The sequence below is a fragment of the Penicillium chrysogenum genome (genome assembly GCF_028827035.1).
Source record: "Penicillium chrysogenum strain IBT 35668 chromosome Unknown utg000001l_segment0_segment0, whole genome shotgun sequence".
Classification (NCBI taxonomy): domain Eukaryota; kingdom Fungi; phylum Ascomycota; class Eurotiomycetes; order Eurotiales; family Aspergillaceae; genus Penicillium; species Penicillium chrysogenum.
This window is the reverse complement of record NW_026622749.1, coordinates 6,238,040-6,263,178: the sequence shown is the minus strand read 5'-3', so window position 1 is coordinate 6,263,178 and position 25,139 is coordinate 6,238,040. Positions and strand designations below refer to the sequence as shown.

The 25,139-nt window shown below is 50.5% G+C and overlaps 12 protein-coding genes across 12 annotated transcripts; 6 read left to right on the top strand and 6 right to left on the bottom strand.

The window, feature by feature from the left end:
- Window positions 1-303: 303 nt before the first annotated feature.
- N7489_002488 (threonine synthase THR4) lies at window positions 304-1,981 on the bottom strand (the record flags this gene model as incomplete). The annotated part of the gene is made up of 2 exons (XM_056708243.1): window positions 304-1,863; window positions 1,928-1,981. The coding sequence occupies 2 exons, from the start codon at window positions 1,979-1,981 to the stop codon at window positions 304-306; spliced, it is 1,614 nt and encodes a 537-aa protein (XP_056572545.1).
- A 257-nt stretch (window positions 1,982-2,238) lies between these two features.
- On the bottom strand, window positions 2,239-3,417 carry N7489_002487 (NAD(P)-dependent alcohol dehydrogenase; the record flags this gene model as incomplete). Its single annotated transcript, XM_056708242.1, has 2 exons — window positions 2,239-3,141; window positions 3,241-3,417. 2 exons carry the CDS (start codon window positions 3,415-3,417, stop codon window positions 2,239-2,241), a joined length of 1,080 nt encoding a protein of 359 aa, XP_056572544.1.
- A 771-nt stretch (window positions 3,418-4,188) lies between these two features.
- N7489_002486 (putative AP-1 adaptor complex subunit beta) lies at window positions 4,189-6,784 on the bottom strand (the record flags this gene model as incomplete). The annotated part of the gene is made up of 7 exons (XM_056708241.1): window positions 4,189-4,618; window positions 4,671-5,032; window positions 5,085-5,653; window positions 5,706-6,343; window positions 6,406-6,537; window positions 6,613-6,633; window positions 6,708-6,784. The coding sequence occupies 7 exons, from the start codon at window positions 6,782-6,784 to the stop codon at window positions 4,189-4,191; spliced, it is 2,229 nt and encodes a 742-aa protein (XP_056572543.1).
- A 123-nt stretch (window positions 6,785-6,907) lies between these two features.
- On the top strand, window positions 6,908-7,398 carry N7489_002485 (DUF5310 domain-containing protein; the record flags this gene model as incomplete). The annotated part of the gene is made up of 3 exons (XM_056708240.1): window positions 6,908-7,135; window positions 7,186-7,263; window positions 7,312-7,398. The coding sequence occupies 3 exons, from the start codon at window positions 6,908-6,910 to the stop codon at window positions 7,396-7,398; spliced, it is 393 nt and encodes a 130-aa protein (XP_056572542.1).
- Window positions 7,399-7,529: 131 nt separating this feature from the next.
- Window positions 7,530-8,836, bottom strand: N7489_002484 (putative transcriptional regulator; the record flags this gene model as incomplete). Its single annotated transcript, XM_056708239.1, has 2 exons — window positions 7,530-8,495; window positions 8,573-8,836. The coding sequence occupies 2 exons, from the start codon at window positions 8,834-8,836 to the stop codon at window positions 7,530-7,532; spliced, it is 1,230 nt and encodes a 409-aa protein (XP_056572541.1).
- A 511-nt stretch (window positions 8,837-9,347) lies between these two features.
- N7489_002483 (flavin-linked sulfhydryl oxidase) lies at window positions 9,348-10,116 on the top strand (the record flags this gene model as incomplete). The annotated part of the gene is made up of 2 exons (XM_056708238.1): window positions 9,348-9,511; window positions 9,594-10,116. 2 exons carry the CDS (start codon window positions 9,348-9,350, stop codon window positions 10,114-10,116), a joined length of 687 nt encoding a protein of 228 aa, XP_056572540.1.
- A 445-nt stretch (window positions 10,117-10,561) lies between these two features.
- N7489_002482 (coatomer subunit alpha) lies at window positions 10,562-14,519 on the bottom strand (the record flags this gene model as incomplete). Its single annotated transcript, XM_056708237.1, has 8 exons — window positions 10,562-10,816; window positions 10,881-11,965; window positions 12,017-12,759; window positions 12,893-13,916; window positions 13,976-14,114; window positions 14,164-14,296; window positions 14,359-14,408; window positions 14,490-14,519. 8 exons carry the CDS (start codon window positions 14,517-14,519, stop codon window positions 10,562-10,564), a joined length of 3,459 nt encoding a protein of 1,152 aa, XP_056572539.1.
- A 651-nt stretch (window positions 14,520-15,170) lies between these two features.
- Window positions 15,171-15,839, top strand: N7489_002481 (uncharacterized protein; the record flags this gene model as incomplete). The annotated part of the gene is made up of 1 exon (XM_056708236.1): window positions 15,171-15,839. The coding sequence occupies one exon, from the start codon at window positions 15,171-15,173 to the stop codon at window positions 15,837-15,839; it is 669 nt and encodes a 222-aa protein (XP_056572538.1).
- Window positions 15,840-16,042: 203 nt separating this feature from the next.
- Window positions 16,043-17,354, top strand: N7489_002480 (uncharacterized protein; the record flags this gene model as incomplete). Its single annotated transcript, XM_056708235.1, has 3 exons — window positions 16,043-16,935; window positions 16,994-17,208; window positions 17,263-17,354. The coding sequence occupies 3 exons, from the start codon at window positions 16,043-16,045 to the stop codon at window positions 17,352-17,354; spliced, it is 1,200 nt and encodes a 399-aa protein (XP_056572537.1).
- A 1,142-nt stretch (window positions 17,355-18,496) lies between these two features.
- On the bottom strand, window positions 18,497-19,911 carry N7489_002479 (putative tubulin-specific chaperone c; the record flags this gene model as incomplete). Its single annotated transcript, XM_056708234.1, has 4 exons — window positions 18,497-18,718; window positions 18,781-19,494; window positions 19,544-19,704; window positions 19,794-19,911. 4 exons carry the CDS (start codon window positions 19,909-19,911, stop codon window positions 18,497-18,499), a joined length of 1,215 nt encoding a protein of 404 aa, XP_056572536.1.
- Window positions 19,912-21,453: 1,542 nt separating this feature from the next.
- Window positions 21,454-23,282, top strand: N7489_002478 (S53 family peptidase; the record flags this gene model as incomplete). Its single annotated transcript, XM_056708233.1, has 2 exons — window positions 21,454-22,949; window positions 22,997-23,282. 2 exons carry the CDS (start codon window positions 21,454-21,456, stop codon window positions 23,280-23,282), a joined length of 1,782 nt encoding a protein of 593 aa, XP_056572535.1.
- An 848-nt stretch (window positions 23,283-24,130) lies between these two features.
- On the top strand, window positions 24,131-25,048 carry rpnL (proteasome regulatory particle lid subunit rpnL; the record flags this gene model as incomplete). The annotated part of the gene is made up of 2 exons (XM_056708232.1): window positions 24,131-24,697; window positions 24,770-25,048. 2 exons carry the CDS (start codon window positions 24,131-24,133, stop codon window positions 25,046-25,048), a joined length of 846 nt encoding a protein of 281 aa, XP_056572534.1.
- Between the last annotated feature and the right edge of the window lie 91 nt (window positions 25,049-25,139).

The window sequence follows — 25,139 nt, the reverse complement described above, 5'->3', positions numbered from 1 at the left end:
TGGAACCTGTTGAAGGCAAATCCAGTATCAAGTAGCGTGAATATTACATTAAAATGTTGAGGATTTGGGTATACATGAATGGCCCAGTGAAAACAAATATACATATAAAGAATTATGTTCTGAAGCGAGATTCTAGGTTATAAACAAAAACAGACATATATTTAGATAGAAGTAAAAGCGTCAACGTGTCTATACTACAGTATAGGCCTCTCTCAGCGTGCACAAGCTCCACTCCCCTTCATTCACTTACCAGCTCGGTATATTCCATGATGCATGTTATTTTTCTCATACCAGGTCCCTTATCTACCGCAAACCCTGAAGCTCTTGTTCAAGCTCCGCCTTGACAATCTCCTTAACACCCTGCCATCCGGCACTCTCACCGACTGGGGTAACCCGACTCTCACGTTGCTCTAGACCAATGAACTCCTGGGGCAGGATCTCGGTGAAGTCATAACCATCCTCGCCACGCAGAGCAAGGTCCACAGCGCCAGCAAACTTAGCCGGGTGGGCAGTGGACAAGGAGATATGGGTGGCATCGGGATTGCGCGCCATAGAGCGGCGCGTGGCAGCAACACCAACGGCAGTGTGGGGGTCGAGGATGTAACCACCGGTCTTGGAGCTCTTGGCAGAACCGGGGCCAAGACCTTTAGGGAAAGATGTCTTGTAGATATCACGGATCATAGCGATGGTCTCCTCGTTGCTAACGCGCTCACTCTCGAAATCAACCTTGGCGGCTTCGAGGACCTCGCTGGGGACTTGGAAGCCGCCGTTCGTCTTAAGCTCGTTTAGCCACCCGCTGACGCTCTCACAGGCGTGCTTGCGGCGATCGGCTTCGGTGCCGCTGGTGGTTTGGTAGGATAGGAACCAGAGGAGACGCTCGAAGTTGCTGCTGACGAGGATGTCCATGGCTGGACTGTGGGTTTCCTTCACGCCGTGGTCGGTGGGGGCGTCGAGGGCCTTCTTGGTGTAGTGGCCGCCACTGCGGAAGAAGCGGTCGAGAATGTCATTTGCGTTGGTGGCGATCACCAGTTTCTCGATGGGAAGACCCATCGACTTGGCGAACCAACCGGCAAGGATATCGCCGAAGTTGCCGGACGGGACGACGACTCGGACCTTAGAATCCTTGTTAAAAGAGGGGGTCTTGGTGAGGGCAAAGTAGGAGTAGATGAAGTAGGTGATCTGGGCCAGAATTCTGGCCATATTAATGCTGTTGACGGCGGCGATGTTGTGGGTGGAGTTAAGGTCTTCATCAGCGAAGAGTGATTTGACGATATCCTGGCAGTGATCGAACGAGCCAGCCACAGTGAGGTTGTGAACATTGGGGTCCAAGATGGTAGTCATTTGCTTTTCTTGGATAGGCGAGACTCGGCCACCATCAGGGAAAAGAATGAACACGGAGACATCCTTCTTGCCGCGGAGTCCATAGATAGCAGCTGACCCAGTGTCACCGCTAGTAGCACCGACAACGGTCAGGTGGTGTCTATCCTTGCCAGTCTTTCCAGCATTCTTTCGGACGAGGAAATACTCGAACAGGTTTCCGAGGAAACTTAGCGCAACATCCTTGAACGCAAAGGTCGGGCCGTGGAATAGCTCGAGGAGGTAGAGGTTCTTTTCCAGGAGGACGGAAGGAGTGCGCTCGGGGTGACGGAAAGTCGAGTAGGACTTGTAGATAATGTTCTTGAGATCTTCACGGGGAATCTCGTCCGTAGAGATATAGAGTGACATGATTTCGAGCGCCAAATCCTCGAAGCTCAAATCGCGCCATTCGGTCTCCCATGACTTAGGGAGGGTAGGCATTTCCTCCGGGATAAAGAGACCCCCGTCGGAGGCCAAGCCTTGGAGAACAACATCTTCAAAGGTTCTCTAGAAAGACAGTGTCAGTAACATGTTTGCGATGAAATTTGGAATGGTTATTTTTCCGACCCACCCCGTACTCGGCACCACGGGTACTTAGATATTGTTGTGAGAGAGTAGGAGACATGGTTGCGACAGTCAATTGACTCAACGGAAATTCCTTGAAGCCAAAGTAGAGAAGAAGAGGCGGAATGATTCATCCCACCGCGGGGGAAATCTGAGTGTCCCAAAATGGATTAGCGTCTCCGAGAACGGCCTTCACGTGCGTGATTTGATTGGCTGTCACGTGTATACAGTCGGCAGGTGTACAGCGATATTTTGACTCCTTCAGCCCTTAAGACTTCAATCATGAACACATCTCTATATTTATCTAGTTACAGGCACCTACTCATTGACCAGCACGTATCTGTAGCGGGCCTTTCCATCCTCCATATCCACAATCGCCTTATTCGCATCCTTCATCGGGATCTCCTGCACCCACGGGCGAATTCCCTTTTCAGAAACAAGCTGGAACATCTCCCGGATCTCGTTAGGGCTACCAACAAGGGAGCTCTGCAGCTTCAGGCGACGCATCAAGCTCCGAACAGGAGCGAACAGCCCACCGTCCTCAGGAAGACCAACCTGCACAAAAGATCCACCGGTCTTCAGCAGACCCAGGTAGTCATTAAAAGGCATCTTAGTAGACGAGACAGTGGAAACAATCAAATCCAAAGACCGAGCATTAACCGTAGCCCAGTCCGGCTCGTCATCAGTCGCAATATAAAGGTCCGCCCCCATCTTCAGCGAGTCCTCCTTCTTCCCCATCTTCCGCGAGATGGCAACCACCTTATCAGCCCCCATAGCCTTAGCAAACAACAAGCCAAAGTGACCCAGTCCCCCAACACCAATAATGCCCACGCGCTTGCCAGGACCACAGCCATTGTGCTTAAGCGGGCTGTAGAGGGTGGCGCCGCCGCACAGCATAGGCGCAGCATCAGCCGATGGGGTGGCACTGGGGATCTTGATAGCAAAATGTCCGGGGACACGGTGGTACCGCGCATACCCGCCGTACGACTTACTGCCGTCGTAGTGGATGCTGTTGTACGTGCCGACAACCTTCTTGCTGCAGTAGTTCTCCTGGCCTGATGCGCACTCCTCGCAGTCGCCTAGACGGCCGAGGCAGGACTCGCTCTGTGCGCCGACACCGACGCGGTCGCCGATCTGGATGCCGCCGGATACCTTGCTACCCACGCGCACGGCTGTGCCGACAATCTCGTGGCCCACGCAGCAGGGGTAGGCGGTGGGTCTCTTGAGGCGATGTTAGATTTTTTTTTTCTTATACAGATATCTTATACAACGTGTCTTCCCATATCGAGATCTCGCTGATACAGAAAACATAAAACATACCCAGCCACTCCGCAGAGTGTGTATATCGGAACCACAGATACCACAGTGAGTGACCTTGATATCAACATCGGTCTCCTCCCACTCTTTCGGCTGGAATTCTTGCCAGACCATCTTGCCCTCGGCGGCACTAGGGTCGAGACCCATCCAGCCTTCGAATTTGTAGTCTGTTTGCGCCATGATGTGGATTAGGGAAATTGTTCACTGTACACTTCCTTCCCGGGGACTGCCCCATTTTATATTCTAGTCTTGGAAGCGGGACACGCCCAGAGTCCCACCCGACTTTGCACACTGGAAACTTCGGTTTGATGAATAATTGGTAAGCCGCGTTCTTCTATGGATCCAATTTGGAGATTTGGAGGCATAAAGGCCCATAGAGTGTGCTGTCTCTGTGCTGTCTCTCTACCTAGGGAAATTGGTTTGCCCAGAATCGAATCCATACATGCATGTCTACTTACATATGCAGGTAGTATCTGCTCTCCAATACAATTGCTTGATTAGACTACGATATGCTTACCTAGAAATTCGCTTTGTGGTCGATATCCAGGTGTAGGGCCTTTTTTTTACCGTTTTCTGTGGAGCTGTGTCCTATATCGGCCGAGAAAAATCAGAACTCCATTTGCATCTCTATAAAGTAGGGCTAAATGGTAGGCACATGTATCTATCTATAGATGTCCCTCATACCTACATACATGCACATTACAAGGCTTGGCTGCATTGCCAAGATATGCTTAATCTACGCTCAATAACATCACAAAGAACTTGATATTCGAGGCAGAAAATGTACAGGCCTTTTGAAGTCCGTTTAGGTAGAGATGCAAGCAAATTAAGCAAAAGAAAACACCAATCTATCTCATTCAGTTCAGATCCTCGCTTGCGAAAACACCTGGATATAACATCAGCCAGTAGGGCCAGCTAGACACACTTGGCTATACCATCAATGCTATTGCACTAGAAGAGCGACAAGATGTCGTCGTTGGATTTCTTGGTCTGGGTATTTTGAGAAGGACCCGCATTTCCGGAGAGATCAAGACCTGAGAATCCGTTCATGAGATCACCGCTGTTGGCACCGCTCGAGGAGGGCTGGGCAGCACCAGAGTCTCCGAACACGCCCAAAAGATCATCCAGGTTGTTGCTGGCTTGCCCCGTGGTTGTACCAGCTGCAGGGGATGCTACCCGTACGGGGGTGCCAGCCAGACCCTCCAGGCCGGACATACCGCTTGAAGGCTCGGTCTGTGCGGAGGCAGGAGCACCGCCGTCGAAATCGATGTCCAGCAGGTTCTCGACGTTGTTTTGCGCCTGCGCAGGGGCCGTGGTGCCGCCAGCAGCAGCGGCAGCAGCCGCAGCCAATGGGTTCTCGCGCGCGTTCTGGAGTTGTTCCCTGTGGATTGGTTAGCAATGTGCTTGACGAACGCAGGAGATTGAATACGTACTCGATAGCAGCGCGCATGACGGCATCGGCGCCGAATCGGCCGTGGCCGACAAACTGTTCGGGGGGCTTGTGGTAGACGGAAGAGAGAGTAGACAGTTCGGAAAGGAGTTGGTCGAGGAGCGACGGTGGCAGTGAGTGGATGGTGGTGACGATAGGAGGCTTGTCCGATAGCACGATGTTCTTTGTCGCGTTTGAATCGCTAGTGTTGGACAAAAGACGCCAGTAAATATATGCCCGGTCACGGACATCTGGGTTGTCGTTCTCGGAGGTCGCAGCCTGGAGTACTCGCTGCACTAGGCCTTGTGCCTTCTCAGGTCGCTTGAGGAAGAGTTTTACCACAGCTGTGAGGATTTGCAATTGGGTCTAGGTATATGTTAGCCAAGATGGTAGCGTGTATCGGCAGGGAATAACATACCGAAGAGAATTCTTCGTTGAAACCATCCACAAAGCCACCCAAGATATCACCGGCGTTGCTAATTTTCTCGGCATATTCTCCAACAATCCAGATGAGGGCCGCTCTAGCATTAGGCTCATCCAACTCATCAATGCACTGGCACAGAGTCGGGATGATACCTTCGTAGCCAGGATATTTCCGGAAGATGTCCTTGATGACAACGATCGCTTCCTGAACGACGTAGTTCACCTTGGTGTTGATGAGATCCAACAACGTGTTAACACACCGCTCGCTGGCGCTCTCGATCTTGATGGCGACCTGGCCGATTGCCCTGACAGCTCGGCGGACAAAGTCCATATCGACTTCAAGGGCATACTCCTTCAATTCAGCGAGGAGCTGATCCACATTGCGGTCGTTCGCTATGCGCACCATAATCTCAAGTTTCTGGAACTTGACATATGGCGGGTCATTGTATTTGCAGAAGAAAACGCGGAGTTCTTTGTTGAGGATGTCAGGCTCCTTCTGCAGCAGAAGGTCGATATTTCTTAATGCGACGTATTGCACTTCGGGAGCTGACGAAACCAATGTAACTATATAAAATTAGCATGAATGGACTGTAATGAGAACAGCGAGGGGGCATACCCAGTGGCGGAGCCATCTTCTTTAGGTAGTTCTTCGACAAGTCCGGGTTGACATTCTTCATATGCAGGAAAACAGCCTTGACTGCAGCAAGAACCACACCGGAGTTAACATGCTGGAACTGAGGAGCGACCCGTTCGCAAATGTGTTCGGACTCCTTCACGTCGGAGGTCTTATACTCGGCCAAAGTTGTGAGAATAGTGACGCGCCCCCATTCCGTGCACTCATTCAAAGCCATCAGCATCTTCCGTAGAGTGTTACTAGTAATCTGCAAAGCCTGTGTTTCGGGTGCCGTGTGATGGATCTCCTGAAGTGCGGTCACTGAATTGGCGACGACCATGGGGTTGGGGTCCCCAATCATCTCCTGGAGCATCTCCAAGAATCCGTTCTCGAGAGCCATTGCCGGGTTTAGATCGAAAAGCTTGGCGACACAGATTGCAGCGGTCTTGCGGACATATGGCGACTCATCTCGGAGTGTCTTGCGCAGTGGTTCTTCCATGTAGTCCACCATCTTGTCCACCCGAATACAACCCATTGTCCGGATTGCCAGCGCACGAATCAGTGGGTTAGGGTCTTCCGAATCTTGTACGAAGGTGTTAACGGCGAGAATACATAGATCAGGGTGCGATTTGGCGTAGTTCCTGGAAGTGAGATTCGACCGATTAGCATACGTAGCCACCTTCAGCGGTACTGTGGTACCTACATGAGATAGAGGTAGACCAATTTCTTCTGCTCCAGATCTCCTGTAGCAATATTCTTGAGAACATCTGGGAACAAGGCCGAAACATCCTTTCCTAGGGTCATGGCCATGATTGTCTTTTGAATGGATTCCTTCCTGTTACACTGTCAGCCATACCACGTCTTCGACATACACCACCAGGGCAACTGAAGTCTTCACTGCTGTACATACCGTTCGTAGGCATACTGGGAACTGTAATCATAGTTAATATCATCCGTCATTCACTATGGCGAGGGAGCCAGCGCATGGTGGAGGGGGCCGCATACACAAGTCCAGCTCGCAATTCGAAAGTTTCTCCTTTCCGAGGCACCGTGAAGGCGCCACGGATCTTGTTCATCGCCATGGCGAGGATGTATAAGCTTCAGCAACGACCAGGTCGTGCCTCCGCCTAGAGATCGGGAATGGGAGTGGGAATTGTGTAGCGATGGACGACTGCGGGGGATTCACGGTCGCGCGAGGTCGGGAAATGGAATTTGTCGAGATTGTTCGTCACCTTGTTCGCAAACACAAAGAAGTAGGTGAACAATCCGGTGTGGGGAGATTTGAAGGAAGAATGGAGGCGAGGAAGGAGAGAAAGGGTGTTCCGGACGATCAAAAGTTGTCCACAAATGGTGGCTTCTGGACTCTCCCGCTCTACGGTCATCAACTCTCTCCTTTATTCTGCCCTCTAACCCAGACTATCCTTGCGTTAATGGTATTTATTCTATATATGTCAACTGTCAGACTGCCACTAACGCATCTCAGGCTAACCTCCCTAACTTGCGACGCCTCTTTGTCGAGGCTAGAACAGAGGCGGAGGAGAACGAGTACTCGCGAAAGGCTGTATGTCATCGAACCCTCGGGTCTATTTGATAATGCTAACAGGTGTAGTTCTACAATCTCGTTCTCTTCATCTCTTCTGTGGCCATCTTCAGCCTGACTGCTCAGCGCATGAGTGGACCGAAAGCTGGGCGATGATGGAGACCCCTATTACCATATATTTGGGTATTATGAAACATGAAGTATGAAGTACAAAGTGACGTGAACGCATTTCCGATTTCCCGGCAGCCTCTGGTCCGTCGAACTCATTCATTATGTTATGCTATCCATCAATCTGTCTCTTCGCCATCACTCTCTAAGAATGCAAGCGACTGTCGCCCCCGAGCCAGCCTACGCCGAGGCTTCGCATCCTCGTCCTCCTCGTCACTCTTGGCACCCCATTGTTTTGCGCCCTCTTGGATCTGCTCTAGATCCGCTTTCAACTCCCGTTCTTCGCGGATCTGGTTTGCCTTCTCTTGAGATGGCCGGCCAGTCATTCCAGCATCCTCCAGCATCTTCTTGAGATGCTTGATTTTGGCTTTGGGGGTATCATATGGCGCCAGTTCTTTACCCCACAGCTTACGGATTCCACATTTGACAAGCCATCCTTGCAGCCGTCTGATTTCAGCCTGGTCCGGGCTGATATCCTCATCCTTGGCTTTGGGAGCTTTCTTCTTGGTCTTGGTCGCAGTTCCCCCGGCACTCTTCTGTCGCTTGCGTGGGGCCTTGGGCTGAGGCTCTTCGTCAAGCACAACCGACATCTCGCTTTCGGAATCGTCCTTGGTGTCCCTGGTCTCTTTGGCGACGTCTGAAGTGTCATGGGGAACATCGGAAGCGTCTGATATATCTTTCATGGGTTTGTGAACGGAGGGCTTCTTCGTTGCGGACTTCTTCACTGGCGCTTTCGATCGTTTCTTGGGCATTGTGACCTCCTCGCTCTCATCACCGGAGAAATCAGAAGCATCTGACGTATCTTTCTTGGGTTTCTGTACGGAGGCCTTCACTGGTGACTTATTGACTGGCGCTTTCGATCGTTTCTTGGGCTTTGTGACCCTGTCACTCTCGTCAGACGGCGGAACTGATAGCTCCTCTTCCTCATCGGACACCGGCGTCCTAGTCTTCTGACGCTTCCTAGGCTTTGGCATCGTCTCTGGTTTTGCTCGCTTCGTAAGGGCAGTGGTCTCGGACTTCGGGGGAGGAGGAGACTTTTCAGGTGCTTGGGAGTGTGGATTTTGGACTGTCTGGTCTTGTGTCTCCTGTAAAAGCGCTGCAATGAGTGTCTTTTCCTCTGAACCTGATCTGAAAGGGCGCTGTAAATGCAAACAAGACGTACCACCTCATCCTTGATTATATTCTCACTCCGCGCTTTCCAGTCGCCCGTAGACTTAAAGTACCCCGCTGTGAGACCTAGTGTATCTTCCGCGGCGAGTCGTACGCGCTTCACGGTCAATTCCTCCATGTTTCCCGACTTAAAGATTGTAGCCACCTGGTCGCGAAGTGTCTTCTCAAGAACCTGGTCAGAGGGAATGTTGGACACCTCTCTCTCAGCTTCAGACTCAGAGTCGGACATTGTAAACATTGTATACTTCGGCGGCATAGTGATGTCGCCCAACGACGATTGAAAGGAAGTTAATGGTTTAGGAGTGAGTTCGTACAAATGGCCCAGCTGTTCAGAACAAAGGTAGAGAAATAAGGACAAAAGAGCAAAGTAATGGGAGAAAAAGGGTTACGCCTTTCAATCAACTGCGAACCTGAGCGCGTCTGAGTTGAGAGAGCGCGGCAATGGATGACAAAGCCGGATCGAGATGCCCAGGTGGATTGATCGGCGCCGTGACATTTCACTTCTATGTCATTTGCGACTTGTTCTCCAAGGTTGCTCTGAAAGCTCAGCGTCTGGAGTTTCGACATATTCAAAACTCATTTATCCTAAGGGCATTGATTGCTTTATTTTGAGTTGTCTTTACTGACTGTTGCGCCGAATATCCTTCACTACTATCTCTTTCTCACCTCCGCTGTTTCTCCGCAATCATTAGAAATCAACCCCGAATCACTTCAACAACTCCACACCGCCAATTTCTCGAGGGAAACAAAGACCTAGAAGTGAAAACATGTCCTCAGTTCCACCGGAGCAAGTCAATAGTCAATATAAAGACATGAGTTCCATGTTCAACCAGCAAAACCCCGCCGCCTCCGCAAGTTCCTCGAAACCAGCCGGAGATGACTCGAAACCCCCATTGCCCAAGGGCGTAGTCCTGGACAAGGACGGAAAGCCGTATGTATATACCAATGACAACAAACCGGCTCAGCCGGTCTACTCCGGGTCTGCAGAACAAGCTAACACACCAATCTCACAGCTGCCGCACCTGCACCTCCGTCGCCTCATGGCGAGCATTGACCAAGCAAGCCGACCTCAAAAGCGCAAACTCCAACTCTACCTCAACCCCCACCTCGAGCACAAGCAAAATGACAACCCCAACGGCCGGCCTCGCCGCTGCCGCAACCCCCTCCCCCAGCGAAACACCCTCAGACTGCCCGCCAGACGTTGAAGAACTAGGCCGCTCAACATGGACACTACTGCACTCGATGGCCGCCACATATCCCGAAAAGGCAGACGCGGAACACCAGGCCAATATGAGCGGGTTCTTGAAGTTCTTCTCAAAGCTGTACCCGTGCTGGGTGTGCGCGGATGATTTCCGGGCATGGATGGCGCATCCGAGTGGACGGAACCAGCCGAAACTGGGGAGTCGGAAGGAGTTTGGGTGGTGGATGTGCGAGGCGCATAATGAGGTTAATCGGAAGCTTGGGAAGAAGGAGTTTGATTGTCGGTTGTGGGAGGAGAGGTGGCGGACTGGGTGGAAGGATGGTCGGTGTGATTGAACTGTATACTAGTATAGATTTTTTGTTGGAGTGGCCTTCTCTCTACTCTTCGGTTTGGACATCTCCCTTGTATATTAGATATGCATATTTTGGCGAATCAAGATGGGTTGTACTTTTAGCACTACTGACAGCGGGATATATAACTACCGAGCGACTGAAGACATCACCTTCGGGTTATGTCTAGAAGAGAGCTTTTGGACAAAACATGTTCGCATACAAACTAGATCGCTAAGCAATTATAATCTTGGATACAAAAAGACATCTAGACAAGGGGACGGGGACTGTGTGCAGGAAGTTTTGTCTTTCTCCCAGCCGAAAAAAATGAAAAATGAAAAGCGCCGCCAAACACAACTTCTCCTCGTGCAGATGAAAATGTACCCATTTTGTAACCTCATATCAAGAAGGGAAAAAAGGGAGAAAACCATTATGCTTCGTCATGCGGCAACTAAAACTGACTGGGGACGAACAGGCGCAGGCCGCTGGCCGGGGCACCAATCTCCGTAACATCCGATATCCGGTCGACGCTTCCCTTGTACTGGGGGTGGTATTTGGCACCGGTGAATGGGTCTGAGACACTGGGAGAGCCGCTGTAGATAGGAGTGTAGGAGGCTGCGCAGATATCGAACTCGGCGAAGGGGTCGAAGTCAATATCGATCTGGTCCTGAGGGTTGCGCTCGCATTGAGCCTTGATCTTCTTGGCCTGTTTCTCGGGGTTAGCATTGGTATATCACAAGTTGAAGATTCAATTTCCAGAAAAGCCTTACCTGTTCCAAAAGCTTAGCGGAGCCCCCATTGGCCAGCATGCGGTTGGCAAAGCTCAAGGCTGAGCCGTAGTTCTTGTTGGCAAAAGCCAACTTCATTGCTGCCATCAATGCCAGTTGACGGTGGGCGACCTCGAGCTTGGGGATTGTGAAGTAGGCGGACAGCTCAAGGCTGCGCTTGAGGTTGTCAGGGGAGTCGGTGGTGAGAGAACGGCGCTCGAGCTCGATCGACATGGCGAGAATGTATTCCCGGGCAGTGGCAATGATCTTCTTTGCCTCCTCCACCTCGGCTTCGGATGAGACAGTGTTAACGAGAACAGTGTGAAGAATGCGCTTGAAGGTTGCTACACCATCCTCCAGTTTATTGGACCGCATAGCGGCATAACCCTCCTGCAGGTCGACACTGGCAACAGCCTCTAGGTCCCGGGGAATGATGGGGAGCATCTTCCGGAGTTCAGTCTCGTCGACGGTCCGGCGCACATAGTTGACCAAAGGAGGCAGACCAGCAGTGGCCGGGAGATAGGTCTTAGACGCCTTGTAGACTTCGAGGAAGCGAGCCTTGAGAGGAGCGAACTGAACGGCACCAACTTGGCGGTTCAAGAGCTGCATCGCAGTGTCGAAAGAGCCGGCGGCGACGTGATCAGCAGCCAGCGGCGAGTTACGAGCCCACAAATCGGCCTCAGAACTGCCCGCACCAGCTTCAGCGCTTTCCACATTGACGAAGTCGACCTCTTCCTCAACATTGACATCATCACCCATATCCCATCCGGAGACTTCCTCCTCGTCTTCATCTAGTGTTTCCCGGGCGACAGCAGCTTCTTGCTCCTCTTCCTCAATATCGAAGCCATCAGCACCAGCCTCTTCATCCACACCAACCTCTCCAAGAAGAGCTTTCTCAAAGGAGGAGTGACCGGCAGCCTTTACAGGCCAGTTGGACTTGAAAGTGGGCACAATAGGGTGAGGAACCTTCAGAGGTTGTTCAAGTGTGGGTAGGACAATTTGATCTTCGGTGAGACCAACAGCCTCCAAGATTGACTCGGCCTCTTCAATCAGACCATGTGACTTGGCAGTAAGATAGGCGAGAGGGTCTGGCGAAAATTAGTATGAACGAAACAATTGCCACCAGGGTTACAACATACACAAGTCCACTTCCTTGAACATCTGGATCCGGTCCTCGACGTCCCCACGGTAAATGGCGTTTTGGAAACGAGAGGTGAAGTCGCCACGGTGTTCGGCAATCTTAGCCATACGAGCAAGCTTCTCCTCATCACCGGTAGAGAGGTAGAGGAAAGAGAGTTTGTCGAAGTTACGCTGCTTTTGGTAAGTCATTTCGACGATCTGGTGGTTACCATGAGCCAATGCCTCAGCTCCAAGCCTGCTCCAGATCTTGGGACGGTCGAGTTCCCGTGCCATTTCATTTGCAACCTCGAGGTTACCACATTCAAGGGCAAGGTCGAAGCGCGTCTGGGGGTCTTGCACGAATTGCAGGGCAATCTCCGGGTAGCCCTTCTTCTGCAGATAAGAGATGATGCTCTGGCCAACCAGACTCGAGGTCTTGATAATCTGGAGCATCTCATCGTAATTCCGCTTCACAAGGGCGAGCTTGAAACGGTATTCAGTTGGGTCAATCTCCAAGATGCGTGGCTGAGCGTTGCGGTCAAGAGCATAGACGCTACGTCCCTTAACACGCACGAGGTATACTGTCTGGTCAAGAGTGCGGATAATACCATTGTCACCGTTGAGAAGGGAGTACTTCACATGGTTAAGGGTGGAGTAGAGCAGGACACCGGCGTCATCCCAGGTAGCACTTTTGATGCGAATAGTCTCGTGCAAGGTGCTTACTTGCTCGAGAGTCTTGGTCACGATGGTGACGTTGTGTTTGCTAAGCAAAGCGCAGTACAAACCATCGTTAGACCACACCACGTACTTCACTCCGCTGACAGCAAGCTCTGCAAGCTGCTTCTTTTGTTGAATGTCGAACAGAGCAACATGTGTAGGGGTGATGAAGAGCAGACATCCGGTACCACCAAAGTAGATATCGGTCGTGCCTGCTGGGGGGCTTGATTGTCTTCGTTGTGGAGTTGCTGAGATCCTTGATATCGACCTGCTGGCTCGAGGGGTTGAAAACAGCGAAGCGGTTGCGGGCGACGAAGACTGCCGAAGTGGCCTGTCCACGCTTAACATCAGTAGGCTCAACGGCCCCAGTAGCATCTCTGGGGAGATGAATCAGTTCATAAGTTCCATTATCGGCGGGCGACGTAACCAGAATGGCACGCTCGGCGGGGTTGTAAGAGAGGGTGCGCGGAGGAACCCATGGGGAACCCAGCTTGCGTAGGGAAAGCATCGGCGGCGACTCGACGTTCTTGGCGAAGTCATATGACTTAACATGCTTGTCCTTTGTAATGTAAAACAACTGGTTCTGGTAGATGGCAGACGCAGGGCGCTCTCGCTCGAGCTTGAATACCATAACACCGGTGTCATGGCCCGCGGCAAACAGGTTCATCTCGGGGTGGGCAGCGATAACCCAGAATCGATCAAGGTCGCGCTTGAATGACTGAACCGATGTACGCTTGTTAAGATCCCAGGCGCGAATCGTCTTATCTTCGCCGACGGAAAGGATGAGGTCCTGGTGTGGGTGGAACAGAGCGGCGGAGGCATTTTGGAAATGGCCGCGGCAAGTATCGACTTCCCATGCCTTGGTATCACTCATTCGCCAGAGTTTAACCAACCGGTCGTCACCGGCGGACACGAGCAAGGGCAGTGTGGGGTGGAACGACACCCAGTTAACTCCACGGTCATGGCCTTCAAGCACAAATTTAACGACTGCATCGGTGTTTCCAAACATATCAGCCTGGTTCGGGTTCGCTCTTGCCATTTGATCTTCGAATGAAATCGAGGTCGGGGCCGAGTGCTTCTTCCGCAGGCCGGAGATGTCCCAAATGCGAACCGACTGATCCAACGAGGCCGAGGCAATGAGATCCTCGGTGGGGTGGAATTGAGCGCACATAACATAGTGGTTGTGACCGGTCATCGTACAGACTGAGAACAAGTCGAAGCGTTAGTTGGTGTTAATACAGGTAGCTTTAATGCATCCTTACTGAGTGACCGATTTTGCCAGTTCCAGATTCTAATGGTCTGGTCATCAGACGCAGACAGAATCCAGGGCAGCTCGGGGTGGAAGAAAACCGTTCGCACATAATCCAGGTGGCCATTCAATGTGAACAAGCACCTCCGGGTCTGGTAGTTCCAAACCTTGATCTTGTAATCGTCACCTCCGGACACAAACAGGGGGCTGGGTTGGGTGGAAGTCAACACCGCGAACTGGACCATCGTGTTCTTCAAATCGGTCGATAAGAGTTCCCATGCGGTAGTCCCATAGCTGGATGGTAGACGAGTGGAGGGAGACAAGAATCCATGGCCTGTTTAGAGGTCAGATTGGGTGTTTTGAGGTGTTAGGTGTCCCTCCGCGGGATTGACTGACCGTTTGGGATGGAACGCGATTCCTTTGGCTCTGGAGGATTTCGACTCAAACTGCGAGAGTAACGGAATCGTTAGCATTTGCAATTGAGTTCCATTGTCTGCGCATTAAGATGCTCGAGGGGGGAGGCGTACCTTGGTGAGCATGTTTGGGGAGGACTGCATCTTGAAGATTTGGCCGGAGCCGCACTGTAAAGTAGCAAGCTCCGCACACTAGAGAGCAATATAAGGCAGAGGCGACCACCGCATCCACCTGGAAGAAAGAAAAGAGCGAAAGGTAAACACTTGGTGCTGGTGTAGGTGTAGCAGTAAACTAAACGTGGACTCTATTGTGGAAGCGAATGACATGGGCCAATCATGCTGCCGGGCGGTGAGCGGTCAGGGGGTTGGTCTCGATCTCTACTCTGTACATGTGCACAACGTTACTATCGTTCTTAGATCAGGGTCAAGGTAAAAATGTTTAATCTATTACTATTAGATTGAATTAATTATGGGCTCTTTTTCGTGGTTATACATTCAAAGCTCAACTTCGACGAGTGGAGATGTATCTCCCCATCTACCCCCACGTTAGAAGCATCTGGAAGCCAATGATGTTATGACGACCATGACTTTCGTGCGAGTTCGTTTTCCTACGTTTTTACTAGTCTCTTGCTATACTCAATACTTTAATAGCATATGTGCATTTTATTGATCACACACTCCTTCGTCCTTCCTTTAGAAGCCCGATTATGGAGCTTACGACTTGACCGTCCAACAATCTACTTTACCGAGGACCGGAATGTCAACACCGTTTGGTTCAAGGCTTGATATAGAAGTATGGGGAACGTCCCGATAGATGACACGGGTCCTGCCAAGCCAGACCAGCCCTTTGAATACTTCACCGGGTTTACTTCTTCTGATGCTGCAGCAGACCATCAGCCGGAGGATACTGAGCAGAGTATGAACGGATCAGGACCTTCCACGCCTACCCAGGACACGGATCCATTCGAGGAGAGCGACAACATTCGAACCATCAAGCCCTACGATATAGAAGAGCCCGACGATGATTTAGAAACTAGCGTGCCACGGGTAGATATACTATGTCTCCCAGATCCGTTCGAGCAATGGCAGCGCGAGTTGACAGACTCTCTGAATGGGTTAGACTACGAACACGTTGGATTTGATAGCAATGCAATGCCATTGATGCGAAAAAGAGGGAAGAAGAGAAAGCCAACCCACAACGCTCTCGCTACGCAGCAGTGCTATCCACACTTGGCACAAGAACATGCATTGGCCGGGACTCAGCCTGAAGAGCATGGGCACTCCCCCAAAAGACGAAAGTTTAGCGAACTGCAGTGGCATGCTCAAGACATAGACTCATTTGGGACATTCCGAGAAGCCAACGCGAATGAAAGCTCAGGTTCCGAGACGGCATCAATCGACCTGGGTGGTGGCATTGATGGCACAAATAACTCACCCATGACCGACGAGATGGATATAGACTGAAATGTCCTTATAATGTCATTCTTAGTTGTCATTATTAGTGGTCAATTTCGGCAAAGTCACGTACAATACAGATGTTTGCGGGTTTGCTTGTATAACATGCATGACGTCATGTGTATCTCATCGCAGCTCTGGAGGCTAAATCCACCTCGCTGGTCCAGATACGTCTCAGACTTTACCACTATTTAAGAACCCTACCATTCATCATGGTTGCACGAACATCCTCACGCAACGCGGCCCAGAAAGCCAAGGAAGCCATTTCGACTTCCGCCGAGCCGACTGGCAAGACTTCCAAGGGAACGAAACGGAAAGCTTCAACCGAAAAAGCCCCACAGCCCAAGAAAGAGAAAACGGAGGATACAAAGCCCGATGAAGAGAAAGCCGAGCATGTACCAGACGGTCCAGCAGCAAAGAGAGAGGAGGAACCTGTCAAGGCAGAAGAACCATCCGAAGCACAACCACCAAAGGAGAAACCTGTCGAAGCCCCTTCGGAGAAACCTCAAGAAGTCGAAGGAGGTCTTCGCAAATCCGAGGAGAGGGAAAACGTAGTCTCCTCCAATATCCTCGAAAAAGGCTTCATCTACTTCTTCTTCCGCCCACGCGTCAACATAGAGGAACCCCAGGATATCGGCGATGTCTCCCGAAGCTTCTTTGTTCTCCGTCCAACCGTCCTCGGAGCGGAATTCGACAAAGGTCAAGGTCCCGTCGACAAAGATGCCAAATGTCGCCTGATGATTCTACCGAAGAAGAAGTATCCAACCTCACCCAAAGAACGTGATATGGGATTTGTCGAGAAAGCTGGACAAACTATGCAAGAGCTCCATGAGAAGTTCATCACCGGTAGAACATACGAGACTTCTACCCGCGGTGAGCGCCACGTCGAGGAAGCTAGACCCTACGCTGAAGGTGTCTACGCAATCACTTCCACACCGCGGGCATCCCACCTCGCTTACATCTTGACCATCCCTACCGAATTGGGTGATGTTCAGGAGGACTTCGGCCTGCAAGAACGTGGCAGTTGGATTGTTCAGTCAAAGAGTCCCAAGTTCGCCGGTCCACCGGTGGGTCAGTTACCAAAAGGCCCAGAATACCCTCCAGAGTAAGTAGTTTTCCCTAAAGAGATAGTGGCATTCTCGTGTTAACGTTGTTCTCGTTAGGGTCCTCGAGAAATTCTCGGATCTTCGATGGGTGCCTCTGCAGCCGGAGTTCCTGGACTATCCTAATTCCCAATTCCTCATGATCGGCGAGGCGCAGAACGACCTTGGCAAGGCTGCATTTGCTATGGGTGGTAAACAGCAGCACGAGGAAGAGCCTGGCCAGGAATTGGAGAAACTGGAAGACGAAAACGAGAATCGGGTGGATTCTCTCAAAGGTATGTTGCTGTGTTGATTCCCTTCAATCAGGCTAAGATTAACCCAACCCTCAGGAGACGAAACCGTCTATGAAGACCTGGGCTACCATGCGAAGAATTACCCCAAAGTTCTCACAACTTGGTACACGGGTGAAAGTGAAACCTGAGCTTTGGCGGATCGCGAACAGGGACCTAGAATATGCCTCAAAAGTAATGCTACTGATCACACTTGAACATGGAAAGGTGTTCCATATCCTATTGGCCAGCCGCCAGGTAATAGTCTCAAAGACCACTGGCAATAAACCTGCGTCATAGCTATTCTTAATCTTTCCTCAATCTAAACGCTGCTACGAGGAAATCGAGTTTGTTGATGTGATATGTGATACATCCCGAGGCGTGTTTTGATCGATTGTGGTAACGTATGCTCGCTCTGGAATAGCGAATTAGCCTACCGGCGTATGAACTTATGGTTACTTCCGCGCCTGTCAACGCGAAACTGGTGGTATTGAACACATGTTCCGAACTCTGTGCTTCCCCAATGCTTTGATTCCACGCAGTGTCGCTACATGGGCAAAAATGCCGTCCCTGCAGAACCTTCCCGATGAATTGCTGCTCAACATGATCAACAAACTTTCGGCATACGACGCCATGGCCTTGTCGCAGTAAAGCCGTGGAATACATGCTTTATGTGATGTGAGAAATCGTCAGAAATATCATCAATTGAAGTTCGGCCGAGAGAAGTACCCGCAGACCCATGAAGCTGTACTCCAAGCTGGCCTAGACACTTTACTTGCCGTCTTACGAACTCCCTCCCTTGGAGATTATGTTCGTCGTGTGGACCTGTACGGAACTGGAATGATTCCAAGGTTGAGTTTGATCCTGAGTCACCAATGTAAATTAGTCCCTACCAAAACGGAAAGGGAACGCCAACAAGTGACAAGAGGAAATCAAGTACATAGGTATGTAGTTCCATCCAACAATGAATTGTATAAGCTCCTCCATCAATCTTTTATATTTCTGTCCGTAGGTACAAGTACATAGCTGAGACTACAAGTACATAGGTGAAGTAGCGCAACTAAGCTTGAGTCCATCCCAAAGTCCAAGATCGCAAAAGTCGTAAGTGATCGTGGTGGCGCCAAGAAAAACAAAAAAAAAAAAAGACAAGACAAGAAAAGCACAAAGGGTCAACGAATCATTATTTGAAGTAAAAATGGCGGCATCAATCGCGTGGGCGTATGATGGCGATTGATATCGAGGATGCGTCCTGTGTGAACATGACCATTCAAGTAGGAAGCAAGACATCAATCGATCATGTGGGGGAAACTAGCTCGGGACTACTTTTTATGGCATGTAAGATGTCCTCAAGAGACCATCCCGGCCCGCCGGGAACAATCTCCGCCCAGACCTCTTCGGGAACGGCATCGTTGTGATCGAGCAGACTCCAGTTTGGGCTAGGCTCCGGCTTAATCCATTTGAAGTCCTCGACTTGGCTCCAACGGTCTTCATGGTCGGGGCGGTCGTGGTTCAAGGCCTAGATATGAAGATATAAGTACAAATCCGAAGAAAGGATATAGCGACGCGGAGAGCACTGACATAGGCCTTTGGGATCCGACCAAACCGAATATTGGAACAGTCCTCGATAATTGGGTTACTAGAGCAGCTGAGATAGACATCAACGTTGCTGCAGTTATGCATGCGGAACTGGCGACATGATACCACAATCACGCTACGCTCAACGCCGGTAATGTGTGCAGGGCCGTTGACTTGACCGCAGATCAATAAACTTTCCTGGACACCCTTGGCAGTCAGGCTGGCATATGGCTTTCCATTGGCAGTGGGAATGGACATATCAACGATGCAACGATCCAGGGAGGTGATAGACACCGGGACTGTGGATGTGGACCCGGAGGCCGGAAGCATAATATGAAGTCCCTGATGATCATCAACCGACACAGAGGATATGCCGGTGGCCGCAAATGCACCAGCGGGGGACTTTGCGCCGCCGAAGTCTCCGACTGAAACACCTGGGAATGAAGTTGGCGCAAGCTCCGGTCGCTCTTGTTGCTGTCTATCTGGCTCGTTCAGTGGAGTGGAAGGGTAGTTGGGTGTGTTGTTCGCGGACGAGTCAACGGACGAGCCACCCGGAGAATGGTACCCCGGGATACTAAGGCGTCCTTCAACTCCCAGCACGGCAGCGTCAGACAAAGAGACAGCAGAGGTATTCTTCTTGTTCTTGAAGCTAAACTTTGATCGGGGCTCGAAAGCTGCGCGTGTCTCACTCAACCGATCCTGCAAAGCTTTGATTGCCTATAGAGACGTCAGCACTGGTCTATCAAGATAGAGTGTGTACATTTACCTCTGCATACACTCTCTGATCATAAGTGGGAATATAGCTCGCTGCGTCCTTGACTTCGTTGGATAACCGCACGATGCCGGCAAGACAGTGGTCTGTTGCATCGGCACGTTCACCACCCACAAGAGATGTGTCTGCGAGACGATCCATCTCCTGTTGCAAGTCTAGAATGGTACTTTTATTAGCAAGGATCCGGTTGCTTGTGTTGCTTGACAACGAAGTGGCGTTTGGGTACGTATCAACGAGAACATACCGGTGATCTCATGCTGGAAGTAGCGGAAGAAGCGTTCCTTCAAGGGGATATCGGCTTTCGAGACTGTCTGATTATCCGCCGACGGGCGACGTAGTTGTTGTATTTCCGCATCAGCCATGGCGCAGGTTAAGAAATGTTGGTTCAGGAATGAAAGCGGAGATGCAAGACCGGGGAAGGTCGAGGCTCCGTGAGATAGGTGGGAATGTAGTAATGACGTCGATAGGATCCCACGTCGATCATACCACCCCGCACGGTATTGAAGCCAAATCAATCAAATTCTGTTTTCCATCGGGGTAAGCTTATTTGTAAAAGGTGATTACCATGGTGATACAGACCTAGTGCAGCTGTGAGCGAAAATCGCAGTATTTCCCCACATTCAAATATTTATATGATATCCCTCGGCGTCAAAAATTCAAAATAGTTCGGATAATCGGAAAGTTGGGCTATATTAAAGTCAATCCCAACAGTATCCAGTTATAAATCCTCTTTTTTGAAGTGATTGGCCTCAGACCTCAGATTGACGCGATAATCACTGCAGCTTCACTGTGACGTCGATCATCCCGCATTGCACGGAGCTCGGAAATCAGATGATCCGGATGTTCAGGCTACAAGGCATCAACGTAAGTTTTATACTTCCTACCTGGGTACGTTCGTCTTTTGAACTCTGCCACATACTATGTATCCATACGTCCTCCAAGGAGATTACGAAATTGGAAAACTATAGACGATGACAAATTTGTCCGATTGAGGATGCCATATGGGGTGATTTGTTTTGCTCTGACACAGAATGAGAATCGGATTCTAATGTTAGTGACACACTCTAGACCGATAAAGCTCTTTCTGGCCCAGCGAGGGATATGGGAAGCCTTAAGAGCTGAGCATATTCCATTCGTGCATGAGGGGTGATACAGCCAGAGCACTGGACTGGACTATTGCAGTGTAAGGTTTTGTTCCGTTGGACAAGCAAACACTAGCCAAGGGAGATTGTTCACGAGGACATGTCGACTATCTCCTTTTGTAGCCGGGTTTGTACAGACTTCATGCAGCCTCCCCATTCCACAGAGTCAAACAAAACCATATGACTTTGCGCCCAATATAAAGATGATGTGCTTTAGGGCGTAGTACATATACAGGCAGTTTCTCACCATGGGTCATTCCTCTTGTTGGCGAGGGCGACGACCAACTATAACATGCATGATCCTATTTGCAAACTTAAATGAGCTTAACGTCCATCTCTGTTTGGAGCTTACACTTGAATTGATTCTGTCTTCTCTAAAAACAGAGACACCCGCGTATCTAGAGTAACATTCCACAATTCGTCTTGCCTCAAGATGTACCGCACCGGACATGCCAGCAGTCATGAGAATACCTTAGCTTACACGAGTGGACTCAGGCCTCGGCACATGGCAGATGCCGGTCACTATCATGATGGTGTGCAACGTTGTACTGTTGTGTCCCTACCTGGTATCGACGTCATATCTCTACTACATATGTACCTGGCTCGGGTAGTTCTTCACTTACCAGATGACATGTTAGATTTTGAATGTGCGGAATGTCCATATATTTTCCACTCCTCTAGAAAGTGATATATTTACATAGTCTGATGGCCCTGGCATGGTATTTATGGACCATTCCGCTTTAGCAAGTATTTAATGACAAAATGAGACTGCAATTTCTACTTCTTCGAGCCCTGGGCCTTTTCCTATGCTATACCCAGTTGGTGTTTGCCGTTGATGCCAGCTACGAACTGGTTGAACAGCTAGACAAGGCACCAGATGGCTGGTCAAGAGGGGATAAACCGCCGGCCTCTAAATTTATAAAATTCCGACTAGCCATTGCCCAGCACAACGCCAGAGAGTTCGAGCAAAAAGTCACCGAATTGTCAACCCCGGAGCACCCGAGCTATGGTCAACATATGAGTAGGGACGAAGTGAAGCAATTCTTGACTCCCCATCCTGCCATTTCAGACAGGATCATTGCATGGCTGCAATCAGAAAATGTCCCAACCAATTCTATGAACTTGGATGGCTATTGGGTCTCATTTATAGTTCCAATTTTTCAGGCCGAGAGGATGCTGAAAACGCAGTTTTTCTACTTCCACCAGCAAGGCCAGGAAAACCCAGCCATTCGAACTCTTGGCTATTCTGTACCTAGGGCCTTACGTTCCCATATTCAATTGATTCAGCCTACCACTCTATTCGGAAACCTCGTGCCTCAAAAAAGCCCCGTTTTTAAAGAGAAGATAGCGACTTCCGAGCAGCTAGCCGCTGGATGCGATGTGACTATCACACTAGACTGCCTTCGGGACCTGTATAAAATTGATAACACGACCACCAGACCCGATTGGCGGAATCGACTGGGCATATCTGGGTTCCTGGAACAATATGCTCGCCACGATGATTTCAACGAGTTTTTGCGTCGTTACGCCCAAAGCCACACAGACGCGAACTTCAGTGTCGTCTCGATCAACGGCGGCCAGGATGGTCAACACTCCATGTCTGACAGTGTGGAAGCAAATCTCGACGTACAGTACTCTATTCCGCTGGCGGATGAAGTGCTAGCAACATTTTATAGCACTGGGGGTCGCGGTCCTGTTGTACCCGAAATAACTCATCCAGACCCTACCGAGTCATCAAACGAGCCGTATCTTGAACAGCTCCATTACCTCTTGGATCTACCAGATGAAGAGCTCCCGGCAGTGATGTCCAACTCGTATGGAGAAAACGAGCAGAGTCTTCCACCGTCATATTTAAACGCAACTTGCAGCCTATTTGCCCAGCTCGGTGCCCGGGGTGTTTCGATACTTTTCGGTAGCGGAGATTCTGGTCCGGGAGGTTCTTGTGTGAAAAATGACGGGACAAATCAAACTAGATTCCTCCCCGGATATCCGGCTTCTTGTCCATTTGTTACCGCCGTGGGTGGAACGTACGGCACCAACCCCGAAAAAGCGGTTCCCTTCTCTGGGGGCGGCTTTTCAGAGGTGTTCTCCCGCCCCCAATACCAAGACCAGGCAGTGAAAGGCTACCTCGGTCATCTTGGAAATCAATGGAATGGACTGTACAATGCTACGGGAAGAGGGTATCCAGATATATCAGCCCAAGCCGCGAACTTCATTGTTCGGGATCAGGGCGACTGGATCTCGGTTGGCGGCACAAGGTTTGTCTTTGGCAAATTCTTGGAGAGCAATGAGCTGACGTGTACAGTGCTTCAACACCAGTGCTTGCAGGGGTAATATCTCGGCTAAACGCTGCGCGTATTGCCCAGGGTAAGCCTCGAATGGGCTTCCTAAACCCATGGTTGTATAGTCACGGGCAAACAGGCTTCACGGATATTGTTCTAGGCAGCTCCTCGGGCTGTAAGTGGACTAGTGATGCTCGGGTACGGAATGCGAGCTGGGATGCCACCGAGGGCTGGGATCCGGCGACAGGGCTAGGCACGCCCCTATTCCCTGCACTTGTGAAATTGGTATTGTCAGATGGTCAGGCGTAGATATGAATCTGAGTGTAGACTAGTTATATGCTAGCACGCTGCAGATTCATGGCTCAAATGATTCGACAGCGTCCATTGCCAATTTGGAAGAAAAAAAAGAATTATCTACCACATTGAAGCACAACGAGTAAGGATAGACAGCAGAATGACGTGTATATCGGGTGGTAGACCACATTTGAAGCATCGCGGCTTGCAAGATACGCCGCGATATTGAATGTACGCTATCCCCGAAAGAGACCTCTTGAGCACTCTGCTCCCCTTGGTGAATTAGTCGTAGCACGCATACATCATCGGTGATTTTGATCTTTCCTGCTAAAGTTAGCCATATTGAGTATGGCTTTCGTTACGATTCTCATAGAACTTCTAAGGTCACCTTGACTGCAAAAGATATCAGTCTCCCGCTGTCAAGGGTTCGGTGTTCAATGGAAGTGGATGTCCAGCGTCTCTTGACTTGATTGCAATTGGTGCTTCAGCGACGAGTAATATGTCCGTAAGCATGTTAAAAAAGTTGATATTGGTGATTGACCCATTTTGTCGGACACCAGAACGAGGCATTGTAGCGACCGCTAGCAGCTAGAAATAGTGAGATCGAACAGGCATCCTCATGGTGTGATGACAGGTAATGAGTCAAAACGAAGAAGGGACCGGCGATATCAAACGAACTGCACGTGACTGAAAGCTGACCGCCTACCACAGCTCCGTCATGAGCATCGGAATGTCGCCAACAATCATCAACCAAAACCAGAACTCGCTATCGTCTCCGCCGTCTTAATTATTGCCTTCACCTTACCACGGCTAGGCTACCTTATTCCCTTTCAGCATTGTACTGAGCCCACACAACATCCGCCATGTCCGATCTACAGTCCCTTGTGTCAGAGCTCCACGGTGCTATCGAGCGCAAACAGTTCGACGCCGCCAACGACCTCCTCAGCCGTGCCAAGAGAGCTCTTCTTATGCAAAATGCCTTGATTCCAACTCCCTCCACACCTCCCCAGCTTGTCGTCCTTGCCCGCCAAGTCCTCGAACTCGGAGCACTCGCCTCCATCCGCCAGACCGACGCACAGCTATTCACACGGTACTACCAGCAACTGCAGCCATTCTACGATCTTGAGAGACATGCCGGTCTGCCCGGGCAGGGTTCTTCGGAGGTCGACTTCAGCACTAGCCAACGCAGCAAGATTACAGGGCTGTATCTGCTTCTTCTTTTGAGCATGGGCGACAGTGCCAACTTCCACACAGTGCTAGAGGGATTGGTGGAAGAGGCGAGCTTGAAGGGTGGCCGTGTTGAGGATGATGCGTGCATCAAGTACCCTGTTGAGTTGGAGCGCAACTTGATGGAGGGGAGCTACGACAAGGTGTGGAGGGAGACGAAGTCCGAGCGTGTTCCGTCGGAAGACTTTGGTCTCTTTTCAAATGTAAGTTGGATACGTGCTCAGCTTGCAATTCAATATTCCTGCTGGCAAGGATACTAATCAGAAGCTTTGTAGGTTCTGATCGGCACTATCCGCAATGAAATCGCAGGTTGCTCAGAGAAGGCATACCCTTCCCTCCCCATTTCCAACGCCAAGAACCTCCTCTTCCTCGAGTCTGAGGGTGCAGTGATCGAATTTGCCAAGCAGCGCGGCTGGATCCTCCGAGACGGCCGGATATACTTCCCTGTTGAGCCGGAGGCGGCTGCTAGGTCTGAGAAGGATATCCTGATGGCTAGCGGCACCGTTATTGAGAATGCTTTGGGTTATGCTCGCGAGCTGGAGACTATTGTCTAATACATGCTCAATGGATCAATGGGAACGATATACTTTATTCGGATGAATGGCTTTTTTCTTGTCTTCGGGCGCGGATGCACTTGTATACCTG